This window comes from Bubalus kerabau, chromosome 10 (assembly GCF_029407905.1).
Source record: "Bubalus kerabau isolate K-KA32 ecotype Philippines breed swamp buffalo chromosome 10, PCC_UOA_SB_1v2, whole genome shotgun sequence".
Taxonomy (NCBI): Eukaryota; Metazoa; Chordata; class Mammalia; order Artiodactyla; family Bovidae; genus Bubalus; species Bubalus kerabau.
Genome location: NC_073633.1, coordinates 23,690,629 through 23,706,823, shown reverse-complemented (window position 1 = coordinate 23,706,823; position 16,195 = coordinate 23,690,629). Strand labels below are relative to the sequence as shown.

The 16,195-nt window shown below is 39.9% G+C and overlaps 1 protein-coding gene across 5 annotated transcripts in view; it reads right to left on the bottom strand.

Moving 5' to 3' along the window:
- The window catches only part of BBS4 (Bardet-Biedl syndrome 4), a 46,486-nt gene that overhangs the window by 11,755 nt on the left and 18,536 nt on the right, over positions 1-16,195 (bottom strand). For 4 of the 5 annotated variants that reach the window (XM_055536909.1, XM_055536912.1, XM_055536913.1 and 1 more), the window contains 4 exons: positions 9,759-9,838; positions 7,739-7,802; positions 6,377-6,488; positions 4,837-4,909 (listed from right to left, as the gene is read on the bottom strand). In XM_055536909.1, the coding sequence (XP_055392884.1) occupies positions 4,837-4,909; positions 6,377-6,488; positions 7,739-7,802; positions 9,759-9,838 (329 nt within the window). Of the gene's footprint in view, positions 1-4,836; positions 4,910-6,376; positions 6,489-7,738; positions 7,803-9,758; positions 9,839-12,964; positions 13,020-16,195 lie in introns of those variants that run through there. The other variant, XM_055536911.1, reaches the window with a different exon arrangement.

Sequence of the window (16,195 nt, the reverse complement as noted above, 5' to 3'; positions counted from 1 at the left end):
TATTTAACGCAGCTTTAAAGAAAGGACAAGGCAAGGGTGAGGAAACTGCTCTTGGGAAACAGTAAGGACCATCTTGTTAATAGTGAGGAAGTGCAGAAGCACATGCAGACCCAGGAGTGTCCCTCTCTGAAGAAATATGAACCTTCAAGGGCTCAGAGACAACTGTTTAATGTTTTCCAAGTTGCCTAAAATAATAACAACAAAATAGCAATCAGTGATCCTATGCTACATGTTTTTCATATATATTACTTTAATTTTCCCAGCAAATCTGAAACATAAGTATAACAATTCTGATTTTAGCGATAAGGAAATTGAAACTCAGAGAAGTTAAGCAGTTTGCTTAATACAGAAAGCATCAGCACAGGGATTTTTTTTTCTTAGTTCTAAATCTTAAAGAATTTCAAGAACATGGAAGCAACCTAAATGTCCATCAACAGAGAAATGGATAAAGAAGACATGGTCATATATACAGTAGAATATTACTCAGCCATAAAAAATGAAAATGTACCATCTGCAGAGACTTAGATGCACCTAAAGACAGTCATTCAGAGTAAAGCAAGTCAGAAAGAGAAAAATATATATACTGTATAATATCACTTATATGTGAAATCTAGAAAGATGACACAGATGAGCTTATTTGCAAAGCAGAAACAGAGACACAGACATACCAAACAAACATATGGAACCAAGGAGGGGAGGGGCAGGGATGAACTGGGAGTAGTGATATATATGCACTACTATAAAAACCAGATAGACAATGAGGACCTACTGTACAGCACAGGGAACTCTACTCAATGCTATCTGGTGACCTAAATGGGAAGGAAATTCAAGGAAGAATTTGAATGGCTGATTCACTTTGCTGTACATCAGAAAATAACACAACATTGTAAAGCAACTATATATACTCCAATAAAAATAAAGTGAGATTGTGATGACCATTGCACAACTCTGTGAATATATTAAAAAACAATGAATCATCTACTTTCAATAGGTGAATTGCGTGGTATTTGAATTATATATCAATAAAGCTGATAAAAAGAAAGGAAAGGATTTCCCCGGTGGTCCAGTGGCTAAGAATCAGCCTGACAGTGCAGAGGACACTGGTTCAAACCCTGGTCCAGGAAAATTCCACATCTGTGGAACAACAAGCCCGTGCGCCACTACTACTGAGACGGCACTCTAGAGCCTCCCGAGCCACAGCCGCTGCGCCCACATGTCTAGAGTCTGTGCTCTGCAGCAAGAAGCCATCACGGGGAGAGGCCTGCACACAAACGAAGAGCAGCCCCTGCTCACTGCAACTAGAGGAAGCCTGAGCACAGCAGCAGAGACCCAGTGCAGCCAAAATAAAGGAATAAATGTTAAAAAAAAAAAAAGAAAGAAAGAAATGGTCTCAGATCGCTAAGAAGGGACTATTTTTAAAAAGAAAAAAAAAAAATTCAACATATATATATATATATATATATGTAGAGAATCACCATGTACTCATTGTCTTGCTCCAGCAACCATCCAATCCATACCCCCACATCCATCCCACTACTTCTGTAAGCAAATACCAGATAATGTTTTATCCACAAATATTTCAGTATGTACTTTTTATTATTTATATATGTATTTTTGGCTGTGCTGGCCCTTCACTACTGCACGTGCTTTCCTCTAGTTGTGGTGAGTGAGGGCTCCTCTCTGTTGCACAGCCTACTCGTTATGGTGGCTTCTCCTGTTATGGAGCACGGGCTCTAGGGCGCACAGGCACACGTGGCTCAGCCGTTGTGGTCCCCAGGCTCCAGAGCACAGGCTCACTAGTTGTGGTGCACGGGCTTAGTTGCTTCTTGGCATGTAGGATCTTCCCAGACCAGGACTTGAACCCATGTCTCCTGCATTGGCAGGCACACTCTTTACCACTGAGCCACCAGGGAAGTCCCTCAGTATGTACTTCCAAAGGATAAGATCTCTCTTTTATAAAATCTACCCACAATACCATTATCATATTTGGGGAAAAAAAATTAGTTACTGTTTAATATCTGATATTGAATCATGTTCAATTTCTGATAAATGACTCACATTACAATAAATTTTTCTTAAATCACAACCCAAAATATGTCCACACATTGCCAAGCAGTGGGATTTGAACTCAGGCCTGTCTCTAAAAGTAGGGCTGTAATTCTCCTCTCTCCACTCCACAAGTACATTCCACTTCATCACCCTTTAAGAATGTACACACGAATCTGGAGAGAGGAGAAATATAGCCTACTTGTCCTTTAATGTCCTAGAAGGTAACTAATGCCCCTACCCTTTTGAAAATATTTGCCATAGTTATTACTTGGCAAAACAACAGCAGTATGCCTTAAACAAACTGACAGCCAAGGAAATTTTTGAAATTTGAAAAGAAAACTAGAACAAATCAGTGTTAAGTTCTGTTTTTCATGGGGTGAGAGGATGCAGCAGACATCCTCCAAGGGCAGTTGATACAGTGGAAAAATTACAGGCCTAAAGTGAGGAATTCTGGATTCTAGACCTGAATTCTGGCTCCATTTCTGCCATTACCTCACTGTGTGCCCTTCAGCACGTCACTCCATCTCCAAAAGCCTCAGCTTCCTCATCTAAAAGTACAGGAAATCCTCCCTACTTAACAGCTGCTCCAAAAGTCCAATGAGATCATGGCAAGAGGAATTATTATTCTCCTGCTGCAGCTAGATTGTGGAATACCCTGATGAGTCCAAGAAAGTAGAGCTACAGGTTTTCTACAGGCCACAGGCACTCGTGAAGCATCAGGGCAGAGAATGGATGTTTGAGAAATGACCACCTCTACTGGCACCAATGGACTTGTTATCCCAGATGAGTAATACCAAATGAGCTCTTTCAACCAACTGGACATAAACATTCTCCCTTCCCCCCAATACCGTCCCTGAGCTCACCTGTCTCACTTCCTCTCTATCTCCCTCTATGGACTCATTTTCTCTTCAGCTCAGCCCTTCAAAGTGTTTTTTCCAGGATACCATCCTCAGCTCACTGCAGAGTGATCTCATCCAATTTCATGGTTTTAATCATCACCTTTGTGTTGACTCCAAAACATGTGTCTCTATCCCAGAACACTTGAGCTTCAGATTTCTATATACAGCCATGTACTGGATACATCTCAATTTAGATATCCTACCAGAAGCTACAATTCATCATGTCCATAATCTTCTGAAAATAGGATTTAATTCTAATTTGTTATCACCACCCTCTCCCCTAACTTGCTTCTCTTCCTTCCTTATTTCCTGGTTGATTGTCCCATAAACCACCAATCCATCTTTGCATCTGCAGCCCAGTGCCTGGCACACAGCTGACATTCACTTGTTGAAAAAAGTGACTAAATGAACAAAAGAGTAACTCACTTTTCCTTTATCTGTAGCTTTACTTTGGCCTTTGGCTATAAAATACTCAATGGCATAAAGACTTAAACATCTCAGTCTTCAGATCTGCAGAAAAGTGACTGACAAACACATCTAAAAAATAATAGGGCCATAAGAACTGCAGGGAAAACCCATGCTAGCTCTTTCTACTAATCAATCTAATCCTTCACCCTTCGATATATCTAGGAATCTCCTTCACTCTTAGATGTATCTTTCTAAGAATCACAGGTATTTTGAAAAAACCATCAGCATGAAAAAGAAGAACCAAAATAAAGAAAGGAAGAAAAAGATAATTGTGGAAAGCAGAAGAGAACTTCAAAGGGTCAGAGACATGAAGAGGCAACTGTAAGAAAAGACAAAGTTCTTGAAAATTAAAAATATAATTACTGAAATAAAAAATACTGAGTATGAATATAGCCAAAAACAAAAATGATGATTTGGAAGATATGATTGAGGAAATATCTCTGAATGTACAGCAAAGACAAGGATGTGGAAAATATGAGAGGCAAGTCAGAAGACAATGAAAGCAGATGCAGAACATGTGTAACCGAGTAGGGAACGTGTGGCAGATGCTGCTGGTTGCCTCCCTAATGCTCACTCTCTCTGATTACCTTACGAACAGAAACCTAACCACATTCAGAGTGACAATGTGTTCAACCTAAAAACTATTTCCCAGTCTTCTTTACAAAACAGGTAGTTGATATAATGTACGTGGAAGTCTATTGGGGATTTCTGGGAAAGTTATACTTTCTTGATAAAGGTTATGTCTTTTTCTCTTTGTTGCCTCCTCTTTCTCCCACTAGATGATGACGTGGTGTCAGAGCTGTAGCAGCCATCTTGTAGCCATGAAGAAAAAGTCTCAGTGTTGTTGTCAAATCAATGTCAGTAACTACTTACCTGGGCTTCTTGTTACATAAGAAAAAAATAAACTCATAATTTGTAAAGTCAGTGTTTAATGTTTTGTTGCAGTTACACACAGCCTAAATGATACAGACAATGGAGAGGAAAAAATAATCGAAGAACTACTCAAAAAAAACCACCTCTCTATCCAAAGGCAAGGGTCTTTAAAGTGAAAGACCCAATTGAATGCAAGAGAAAAGAAACACATCATGACAACTATTACTGGTATTTCAGAATTCTAATAATAAACAGAAAATCCTCAAAGGTTCTAGACAGGAGAGTGGGGTTATCAACAAGAATGAGACTAGTAACAGACTACTCATCAACAATACTTACAGCAAGAAGCTTGGCAGCATTGTCTCCTGAGTTATGAGCAAACCTAAGTTTTGATTTTATACCTAGGCCAAATCATCAATCAAGTGTGAGGATAAAATAAAGACAGTTTTGGCATGTAATAACTCAGTAATAAATACAAATGATAGCCCATATGAGAAATGAACCATCAGCATGTTACTAATAACAAAGAACAAAGTTCCCTACTTACCCAGTCTTTCTGATTAAGTTTAGCTGCTTCATTATATACTTCAATGGCAGCTTTATGTTTTCCCAAAAGAAATCTGGGGAAGAAACACATTTTCTGTAATTATTAACATAAAGCTTTTTATAAGACCAACCCCACTAGTCCCACATTTGACTCATCTTCCAGCCAGCAGAGAATTTTGGAAGCCTCTTCCCTATGAGTGGCTTGTGTGGGTTTAGCCAGTGAGACTCTTATATACCAACAGCAGAAGCTCTTGGTAGGGACAGAGCTGGTAGCTATTCCAAGGCCTTGGTCCCATTCTATACCAATTTTAGTGAAAGCATTAGTTGCTTAGTCGTGTCCAACTCTGCAAACCCATGGATTGTAGCTTGCCCAGATCCTCTGTCCATGGAATTCTCTAGGCAAGAATACTGGAGTTGGTAGCCATTCCCTTCTCCAGGGGATCTTCCTGACCCAGGGATTGAACCCAGGTCTCCTGCACTGCAGATGGATTGTTTACCATCTGAGCCACCAGGGAAGCCCCAATTTTAATGAAAGTCTTGTGTATTTTCCCCAATGTACAATAAATGTAGACGAAGAAACAAGCCAAATTAATTCCACGTTAAACAAGAATTGCCACAATTTTTCATCATCATGTATTAGGGACATGCCCTTCTCTTCCAAACTAAGTCTCTCCTTGATACTAATTCTGGAGACACAGGGGAAAATCAGCCTCTGTGCAAAGACAGTGCAGGTATCGATGACACTGCAGGTTGGAAAGTGAGGGTGGGAACTCCACAGATGACACTCTACTACTCTGGAGTAGTAAAGCTGCTGCTGCTGCTGCTAAGTCGCTTCAGTTGTGTCCAACTCTGCGCAACCCCCATTGACGGCAGCCTACCAGGCTCCCCCGTCCCTGGGATTCTCCAGGCAAGAACACTGGAGTGGGTTGCCATATCCTTCTCCAATGCATGAAAGTGAAAAGTGAAAGTGAAGTCGCTCAGTCGTGTCCAGCTCTTAGTGACCCCATGGACTACAGCCCACCAGGCTCCTCTGTCCATGGGATTTTCCAGGCAAGAGTACTGGAGTGGGGTGCCATTACCTTCTCCAAGTAGTAAAGCTATTAGTACTTAAAAGCTTATAAAGATTCTAGAGAATGCCAGAATCCAGGAGCCTTCAGAGGCTTAACAAACACTTAAACACTACAAAACAGAACAAACACTTAACAAACACTACAAAACTACTGTGTATATAGTATTATGCTAAGTATTGGAACAGTAGGCAAGAAAAATTCCATGGGTTGGCAATATGATTAGGGTACTTGAAGCACAAAATGTTACTATTTGAGAAATACGATCAGTGCTCTCCTATCAAAGTAGAATATGCAGTGTTCGAAATACTCAGTTGCTTTATACTGGTTATCTCATTTTCTCAAATTTCAAAATTAATCCACACTCTTCAAAGTGAATTCGTTACACTTCTCTGTAAGCAAGTCCCAGCCTGAGAATGCACTTTACATTATTCTCCACCAGTGCCCGAAGGCCTCCAGGCTGCCAATACTCACAAAGATCTGGCCACCTGCTTGAGGTTATCAGCACACTGAGGGCTGAGAAAAGCACACATCTGAAAGAGTCTTAGGGATTCTTGGATATTTCCTTCCAGGCGAAATATCAAAGCTGCCAAGAGAGAGAAAACATAGAAAATAAAATCATGTTCTAAGAATGGAGCCTGGCATGTGAAAAATTGGAGAAAGAGGGAAGTAGGAAATCTTATCAAAGAAACCCCTTGGATAACTGTGTCTTAAAATACAATCAGATATGACTTCAGATGGATTGAAACAAGCAGCAAAGTTGGTGATGAGCTAAAACCTTTTTTTAAGGTATCTGGGACCTACCTATTTCTCCACTCCCAGCTTCCAACAGGCAGATAATCGGGTGCCTTGTAAATTATTCCAGAAACTCTTCACTGTAAGAACATTCTTATAGCTCCTATCAGATGCGCTATTTATCACGGTAATTCCAACTTCACCTGATAGTTTTCAGAGAGTACACCCAAATGGGGCAAGTGCAATCAAAAACCCAAGTCCAACAAGGAGATGCTGGCAAAGAATGCAGTAATATTTCAGAGTTGGTTCTCAGTCTAGCAACCAATCAGAATCAATCATTTTTTCCTAGGCCTAAGTTTTCAGAAGATTTACATGCTTAAGTAGTATGAGGCACTGTAAGTCTGGAACTGGTGATATTGGGAATAAATAAACATTATTTTGCCACAATGTCCTAGATATGTTAATGTATTACCAATTACATCAGAAAATTGCATATTAATCTGAAGACTACAAATGCAGAGTGGGAAACAAAACCATTCATTTACATCAAAGAGTCAGAAAGTTCCTGGTGCCCAAGTAGCAACCAAGGACGCTACTTGGGCACCACAGAGTAAAATTCCAGTCAATCCCTCTAATCCCTATATTATTCAGTCCCTGTAATATTTGATTTCTGATGACTTCCATTTATTCTCTGCTTTGTCCTGTATACCTCTAAGCTTCTTCCCTTCATCCTGACTCCCGTACAAAAAATCCTCAAGCTTTTTCTCATCTCTTCTAGCTTGACTACAAAGAATTCTTGAAAAGCCTCTTCTGGGCCCAACACTGCTGCAGGAGGCAGCGACCCTAACAACAATTCTGAAAAACACTAGCCAGAAACTAGAATGGGGTGAAGGACAGTAGCAAGATTTTTAACAGAACTAGTCATTTCTGAGGTCAAATCCAGCACAATAATTATGTTCTGATTTCAAAAAAACAGTAATACTAAGCAAGAGATTTGTGGAACATTTACTTGAATTTAAGTATTTCTTAAGTTGTTCTTTTTCCAGAATCTAGGCCGAGTGTGCATTTCTCTAGCAAGAAGAGAAGAAATATATGTCTCACCTTGGACATAGATAGCATATTCACATAACCCATGAGTCTCCTGAAGCTGTTCTTTGATAAGAGCCTGAAAAAGAAACAAACAATACTTCTGAGTAGTGGTTAAGTGTCTTCAAATGTTTTTAAGTAAAGGAAGACATGGACACCTGTCTGCTGTCACCTTGTTTGATCTATACACTGAGCACATCATGAGAAATGCCAGGCTGGATAAGTTACAAGCTGGAATCAAGATAGGTGGGAGAAACATCAAAAACCTCAGATATGCAAACGGTACCACCCTGATGGCAGAGAGCGCGGGGGAACTGAAAGGCCTCTTGATGAGGGTGAAGGGGGAGAATGGAAGAGCCAGCTTAAAACTAAATATTGAAAAAACTAGATCCTGGCATCCCCCCCGGCAGATGCAGGGGGGGAAATGTGGAAATAGTGACAGATTTCCTCTTCTAGGGCTCTAAGATTACTGTGGATGGTGCCTGCAACCACGAAATCAGAGGACATTTGCTTCTTGGCAGGAAAGCTATGACAAACCTAAACAGGATGTCGAAAAGCAGAGACACTGCTCTGCCGACAAAGGCCCAAGTAGTCAAGGCTGTGGTCTTCCCAGTGGTCACATACAGTTATGAGAGGTGGACCATAAAGAAGGCAGAGCGCCAAAGAGTTGATGCCTTCGCACTGTGGTGCTGGAGAGGACTCCTGAGAGTCCCTTGGACAGCAAGGAGATCAAACCAGTCAATCTTAAGGGAAATCAGCCCTGAATCTTCACTGGAAGGACAGACGCTGAGGCTGAGACTCCAGTATTTTGGTCATCTGATGCGAACAGCCAGCCTCACGGGAGAGGTCCCTGATGCTGGGAAGGATTGAGGGTGGAGGGAGAAGAGGGCGTCGGAAGATGGGATGGCTGGATGGCATCACCGATGCAATGGACATGAACTTGAGCAAACTTTGGGAGATGGTGATGGACAGAGAAGCCTGGCGTGTTGCAATCCACAGGATCACAAAGAGTCAGACACAACTGAACAACAAGACATGGACAAGGAGTATATGTGAGGAATCAAGCGATAGGAAAAAAGAAGCAATAGGTACAGAAGGAAGCAGGTAAATTTGGCTACAGAAAAGTTGAATTTGAAATGTCTGTGAAGCATTCAGTACGCATCAGACTGATATGGCAATCAGGAAGAAGTGTGCAGAACAAGCAGAGAAAAGAGTCAAGGACAGTACACAGGGACAGCCCTAATTCTTAAGAAACAAGCAAAGGAAGAGAAGCCGAAAGAAACAGAAAAGGTGGTCAATAAAGGAAAGGGGAAATAAAGATAGTATCACAGAAGGAAAAAAAAACTTTCCAAATCCATACTGGAACAAAACATTGCTAGTTCTTTGCACTGCTGTGGGTACAAATGTGACAGGTACAAAAATCACAACCTTAAAAGCATTACAAAGCTCTGAATGCCAAAAAAAGACAATACCAAGGATATATTTTGCATGATGATACTATTCTCTGCCAGCAAGTATGTAACATATATACCGTCACCAAAGTTTAGAGAAAAGAAAATACAAATGGTTTTAAAATACACAAAGGATCAAGCTCACCAGAAGAATTATGAAATAAAAGTGAAACACCATTTTTCACCTATCCAGAGATCAAAAAGTTAAACACTATGCTGATTTGAACATATGCTGTCCACCATAAGACCAATACGTCCCAGAGAGTAGCAGCTCCTTCAGCCTGGTCTTGAAAAGGGAAGACACGTGGAGCACACTGGAACCTGCTCCACAGACTGTGGCTAAACCCCGCCAACCATAGCCGATCTGAAGGCCTACGAGGAATAAATAAGGCCACTGATATTCTGAGGTTGTTTGTTAAGCAGCATTATCACAGCAAAAGCTAACTGATACACAAAATGTGAAGAAACAAGATTTCACACATTATTAAAATAATGGGTTATTACCTGCCATACAAACTGAGTGACAGACACACATGCTTAATCAAAGCCTGCCTCTCGTGTTCTCTATCACCGCAGCCTCTCACCTTGCATGCTTCATAATCCTTCTGGATATAATAGAGATGTATCAACCAGTTCTGCTTCTCCAAAATAGGAAACTCTGGAGCTGGGAAACATATTTTGACAAAAACAAACAGTCATTGTTAGGTTTTCTCCTTGAGCATTGTCCTCATGTCTAAACTAACCAAAAGGAGACTAATATCATGTTAAATTCTTCATGCTGCTGACCATTTTTAACCAAAGTGTATTAAAAATGTGTGGATTATTACATTAAGAGATACTTGTCCTACTAGTACAAATTCAATATATATTCCTGTACAGTTTGTGTGGTTCATAATATCAGTTTCTCAACTGATAACTTGCCTGAAGGGAAAAACAGAATCATCCTTTCCCTCTTTTCCTTTCTCTCTCTTCCAGGTTTTGGAAGGTGAATAAAATGACTTTCCAAAAGATATTTCAGGAGTGTTACTAACAAAATATATATAACATAGTTAATATCACATCTAACAGATCAGAGGACCAAAAATAGCTAAACACAGTCTTAGCAATAGCTCAAATGTGAAACGTTATACTGTTGCCCAGTAATGAGAAGTCAACAAGGAGAAAAATATTTCAGACACCTCAGACACTGAAAATGATTCACGAGAGAGAAACTATGAGTTACTATTCCTTTGAATTCAATTAAATTATAGGTAAAAATTCATTAAGAAGTTAGCTTTTCTATAGTAAAAAGGGAGACAGTTATTCACACCAACCTCAGAACACTGGAGACCTCAAGGAAGAAGGAAGAATGAATTAGAAATCAATAAGGAGAATTAAACTCTTTAATGCTTTAGCTATCAAAAAAATTAAAAGCTCTAAAATATATAAGGCTAAATGTTTTTATTTATTAAATCTGGTCTGTAAGCACATGGGTATTTGTTATTTTTTATGCATTTTAATACATGTTTGAGGTATTCCCTGATTAGTTTAATGGTCACTTTTTTTTTTTTGGCCACACCACACCACATATGGGATCTTAGTTCCAAGACTAAGGATGAAACCTGCATCCCCTGCAGTGGAGACTGAACCACTGGACCACGGGGGAAGTTCTGGTGTTCTCTTATTTTTCAAAATGTAAAAGAAAGGGTACACCAGGGGAAGAAAGGGAAATGATTTGTAATCATTCTGTTCCAGAACCTTAGGCGATATAACAACAAAAAACCCAAGACTTACATGTGCATAATATTAATATGATGGGAAGGAAAAAAGCTTACTGTGACCCAGAATTAACATTGAAAGTGAAAGTCACTCAGTCATGTCTCTTTATGACCCCATGGACCATAGAGTCCATGGAATTCTCCAGGCCAGAATACTGGAGTGGGAAGCCTTTTCCTTCTCCAGAGGATCTTCCCAAATCAGGGATCAAACCCAGGTCTCCCACATTGCAGGAGGATTCTTTACCAAGCTGAGCCACAATTAAGAATGCTTTTTTCTTTTCCAATAAGGAATAACAATGGAGTTTATAAAGTGAAATTATGACAGAAATATGGATATGATTTTATAAATAAGAAGAAAGAAAAAAAGATTAAATGTTAAGCAACCTAAGTCTTCATTTTCCAATTACCCACATTCTCTGACTGGGATCACCCTTCTTCTAGTCAGTAGGGCTTATGTGAGACTCTTCAAAGACTTTTTTTTCCTTCCTTCTCTTCCCCTGAGCCCCATCAATCATCAGATATTAGCCATTCCTGTTCTGCCTAACTAACCATTTCCAAAGTTAAATTTCCTACAGAAGACCAGACAAATCAAGCTTAAAGGCAGATGTGAGTGGGTGTGCATGCAATCTTAAAGCAAGTCTCAACTGTATGACTTACCTCACTGTTAACCTACCCCTTCTCTAAAGGAAAGGAGACACTGAATCCTTTGAGTTTATAATATCACTATCACTGCTTCTATAGCCTAAAGAAAATTTATAAAATGCAAATTTGAGTCTTTCTTATTATTAAAATCTTGGACTTCCTGGGTGGCACTAGTGGTAAAGAACCTGCCAGCCAATGCAGGAGACATAAGAGATGCAGGTTCAATCCCTGGGTTGGGAAGATCCCCTGGAGAAGGGCCTGGCAACCCACTCCAGTATTCTTGCCTGGAGAATACCATGGACAGAGGACTCTAGTAGGCTATAGTCCAAAGGTTCGCAAAGAGTTGGACATGACTGAAACAACTTAGCACACACACACAGTATTATTAAAATCTAACAATAAAAGATGAACTATTTTTTGTGTTCCATGGGTGAAGAATGGGAGAAAAAAAAAGTTCAATTTGTAAAGTATCTCAAGGGCCCAGAGGCTAATGAAATAGAGTAGGAATTAGAAGAAGGGAAAGCACCACCAAATTCAAGTGCCTAACAGTCATTTCTGGAGAAGGCAATGGCACCCCACTCCAGTACTCTTGCCTGGAAAATCCCATGGACAGAGGAGCCTGGTAGGCTGCAGTCCATGGGGTTGCTAAGAGTCGGACACAACTGAGTGACTTCCCTTTCACTTTTCTGCATTGGAGAAGGAAATGGCAACCCACTCCAGTGTTCTTGCCTGGAGAATCCCAGGGACGGGGGAGCCTGGTGGGCTGCCGTCTATGGGGTCGCAGAGTCGGACACGACTGAAGCGACTTAGCAGCAGCAGCAACGGTCATTTCACACTCTGGATGATAGCTTGTCTAAAAGTTAAAAGAACTCTAGGTTCACCAAAGACTTTACAGATCATTACAGTGCCATGTATTGTCCTATTACTGTGTAATCTTGGAAAACTTAGTTTCCTCATCTATAAAAAACTCATTCATTCAACAAATATTCACTGAGTACCAACCACATGCCAGGCACTGTTCTAAGCAATGGGGATACAAAAGTGAACAAAACTGATTATAAGCTTCCAGGGAGCTTGTAATCAGGGCAGAGTTGGGGGCTGGTAAGAGAGTACTAGCAGAAGGGACAGATGATAATAAAATACCCATTATTAGTGCTATATTCCTCACACTTAAGTAGAAGGATCAGGGGATAAAATATCCCCACAGAGTTGTGAGGACTGAATGACAATACAAATAAAGAGATTCGAGTACTGTCTGGTACACAGTAAGCCCTAAGGAAGGGCTAGCTGTTGATGTTATTTTTACCATTATTATTAGTCAGTTTTGAAGATGAGGAAATTCTAGATACCACAGAAATCCCTATGAATCCTGAATTTAGTTAGAATTTTACCTGTAAATGTGTAAGCTGAATTTCTTGTACTCCAGATCATTGCTCAGTCAAATTCCCCCTACAAACAGGGATACTGGTTCATACATGCTTTCCCAAGTTTTAGGAGAATTACCTATTTGATAGATCCTAAAAACAATAAGACGTTTAAGTGCAAAGTAGAGCCTCCTCCTGTATTTTATAATAAGCAGAGCAAGGTAGTCATCTCCCATGCTACACTAAATTTAGCAGTCTATATTACCATGGAGGTCAGGTAACCAGCTGATAAGATAATGACACAGTAAGTCTTTCAGCTGTTTGTAAAAAAGATCTCACTTAGCACACTGCCCCCTCCCATTTTTTATCAAGACAAGGTAAAGCCTTTCAGGTGACTGTAAAAAGACCTGATTCACATCCCCAGCTCCCACATGGCTCTCCACCATCACCAAGGCAGTGGCAGTGGAAGGCTGGGGACCTAGCAACAATACTCCCTTGCCCTTCTCTTCTCCTGTCCCCATTCCACTCTTTTGTGACGTCTCTTTCTTTCCTCCTCTTAAGAATACACCAGACACGTCTTCAACAATTCCATAACCAAACAAACATGACATCTCAAGAATTCTTCCCTGTAATTTGCCCTATTGTATTTTTATTCTCATAAAAATAACCAAAATTCAATATATTACATTGATTAACGGTAGTGAATAGCATCCTGGATATACAAATGTTGTTGCTTAATAACTAAGTTGCGTCCGACTCTTTGCGACCTCATGGACAGCAGCATGCCAGGATTCCCTGTCCTTCACTCTCTCTTGGGAGTTTGCTCAAACTCATGTATATTGAGTTGATGATGCCATCAACCATCTCATCCTCTGTTGCCCCCGGCTCCTTCTGCCCTCTATCTTTCCCAGCATCTGGGATGTTGAGCAGAAAATTATTGTGCTTTGAATTTTTAATTAAGAAATTTTCTACAATGACTAAGGTTTTTGTAAGTACATTATAATTGAACACTTCTTTGGTAACAGATCTTGTTAAGGAGAAGACACGTAGCACATAGGATTTTTACATGTAGAAGTCCAATCTTCAATCAGTAACAGACTTCTGTGAGACTTAGAGCAAGTAAGTTAAGTCTCTGGGCCTCCATTTTCCCCCTATAATTTTCACTGGAGAAAATTATGAAAAATCTGCAAGTAGTTATTCAACAAGTTAATTTCCTCATATTAAAATAGGAACTATAATACTTTTCTACCTCAGTATATTACTGGGGACATCAAAAGGAATAACAAATCTTGAAATATGGAAGACATTTTTGTTATATCAATTTGAGCTCTGTATCAGACAGGGTCTAATGAGGAAACAGAAACTACTTGAGGATTTAAAACAGAAGGGCTTCAATGCAGTGAACAGGTGAGGGCAGAAATGAGAACCAACGGGGAACAGTGATGCAAATCAGAGATTAGCATGGGAACAAGTCACTACCATCTCTGAACTGAAGGAAAAAACGAGGGAATGTATTGCTACCAGTACCTAAGGCTGAGCTTACCTGGAAGAAGCTCAAAGCATATGGCCTGACTGGCAGAAGCAACAAGAGATGCTTCAGAAACCACGCTACTCCTCCAACTTCCCAAAGCAGAGAGAAAGAAGGGAAAGCCCTGTCTTCTCCTTCCTCCCACCCTCCAGTCTCCTGCCAGTTCCCCTCACTTGCTAATCCAGCCAGAAACTGTGCTGACACCAGAGCCTAGGAAGGAATGAAGCCCGCCAAGGGTCTGCTCCTCACAATACTCAGCAGAGAAGGGAAGGGTGAGGAACGGATTTGAGAGCAAACAGCTCCAGGATCAGCAGAAATGCCACCTCTGCTCAGGAATATAAACGAGGATGAAGGAGGCAGAAACTAGACTGACTCAGCAGTCACCCAAGGGTACGTGCTAGAATATAGCGTTATAAAAAAAATATTAAACTGCTACCTATCCAACAGGTTTGCCTCTCATGAACGTAAACTGGGATGAGGAAGAAAGGAAAAATTCATATAACAGATTATGGTTTTACTACATACCCTGTGTGCATGTGTGCTTAGCTGTGTCCGAATCTTTTCGATCCCATGGAATATAACCCTCCAGGCTCCTCTGTCCATGGCATTTCACAGGCAATACTGGAATGGCTTGCCATCTCCTCCTCCATGGGATCTTCCCAACCCAGGGATCAATCTGCATCTGCTGCATTGCGGGTGGATTCTTTACCACTGGACCACTGAGGAAGCCCTTACTACACACCCTAGATTATTTTAAACTATCTGACTTTCTAAAATCAAAACTTAATTCCCCACATTTATATATGATATTTTTATATATTTATATGGCTTACTTAGATCTATAATAATATGAACATTTATATATATATATATATATATAGCGCGCAAAGTGTTTTCTCCCTTATTATTCCACTGAATATTCCCATGAGGCTAGTGAGTCATACAATTTTGGGACTATTCACAAATGAGGAAATTAAGATTCCAGAGGTTAAGTGATTTGCCTATATTCAAGAGCTTATTAATGGAAGAGGCAGGGCTATATCCCAGGCCTCCAAATTACTCATTTAACCACAGCAAGTTTCTGTCCCAATTGTAAAGAACTTTCCAATTTTATACATTTTAAAACTGGAAAGTCCTTTATAATTGGGATGAAACTTGGTGTAGTTAAACGAGTAACTTAGCAACACAAAATTAATAATGATATGAAAGTTTTCCTATTATCAAAAAAAAGCAGAACAGGACTTTTGACATATTATAGTAGCAAGATTTTCAATTAAAAAAAAATTAAAACAACCATACATACATACAGTAAAAATAAAACTGAAAGGACAGAGAGAATATTAAAGACTCTGTCCATTCCTCCTCCTTGCGAGAAACTGAGTTATTTTCTAAGGAATTTCTATGCATAATTAAGCATATGCGAAAGTGTACACATACACAAAGGGGATTATATTAAATGTATTTGGAAACTTTGCTCATATCTACTGAACTTAAGTACATTGTTCCCAGTGACCCAGCAATCCTGCTACTAAGTGTACATAAGTACAAATCCTGCTACATAAGTGTACCAAAAAAAACATACACTTTAAGGATGGCATTATGCATAACATCTCAAAATGAAAGTATCCCAAATGTTCATTCCAAGTAAAGTGAATAAACTAGGGTATCAACCCATAATGTAATACTATGTTATAATGGAAAAAAACAGCCATTATTGCATGCAACAAGAT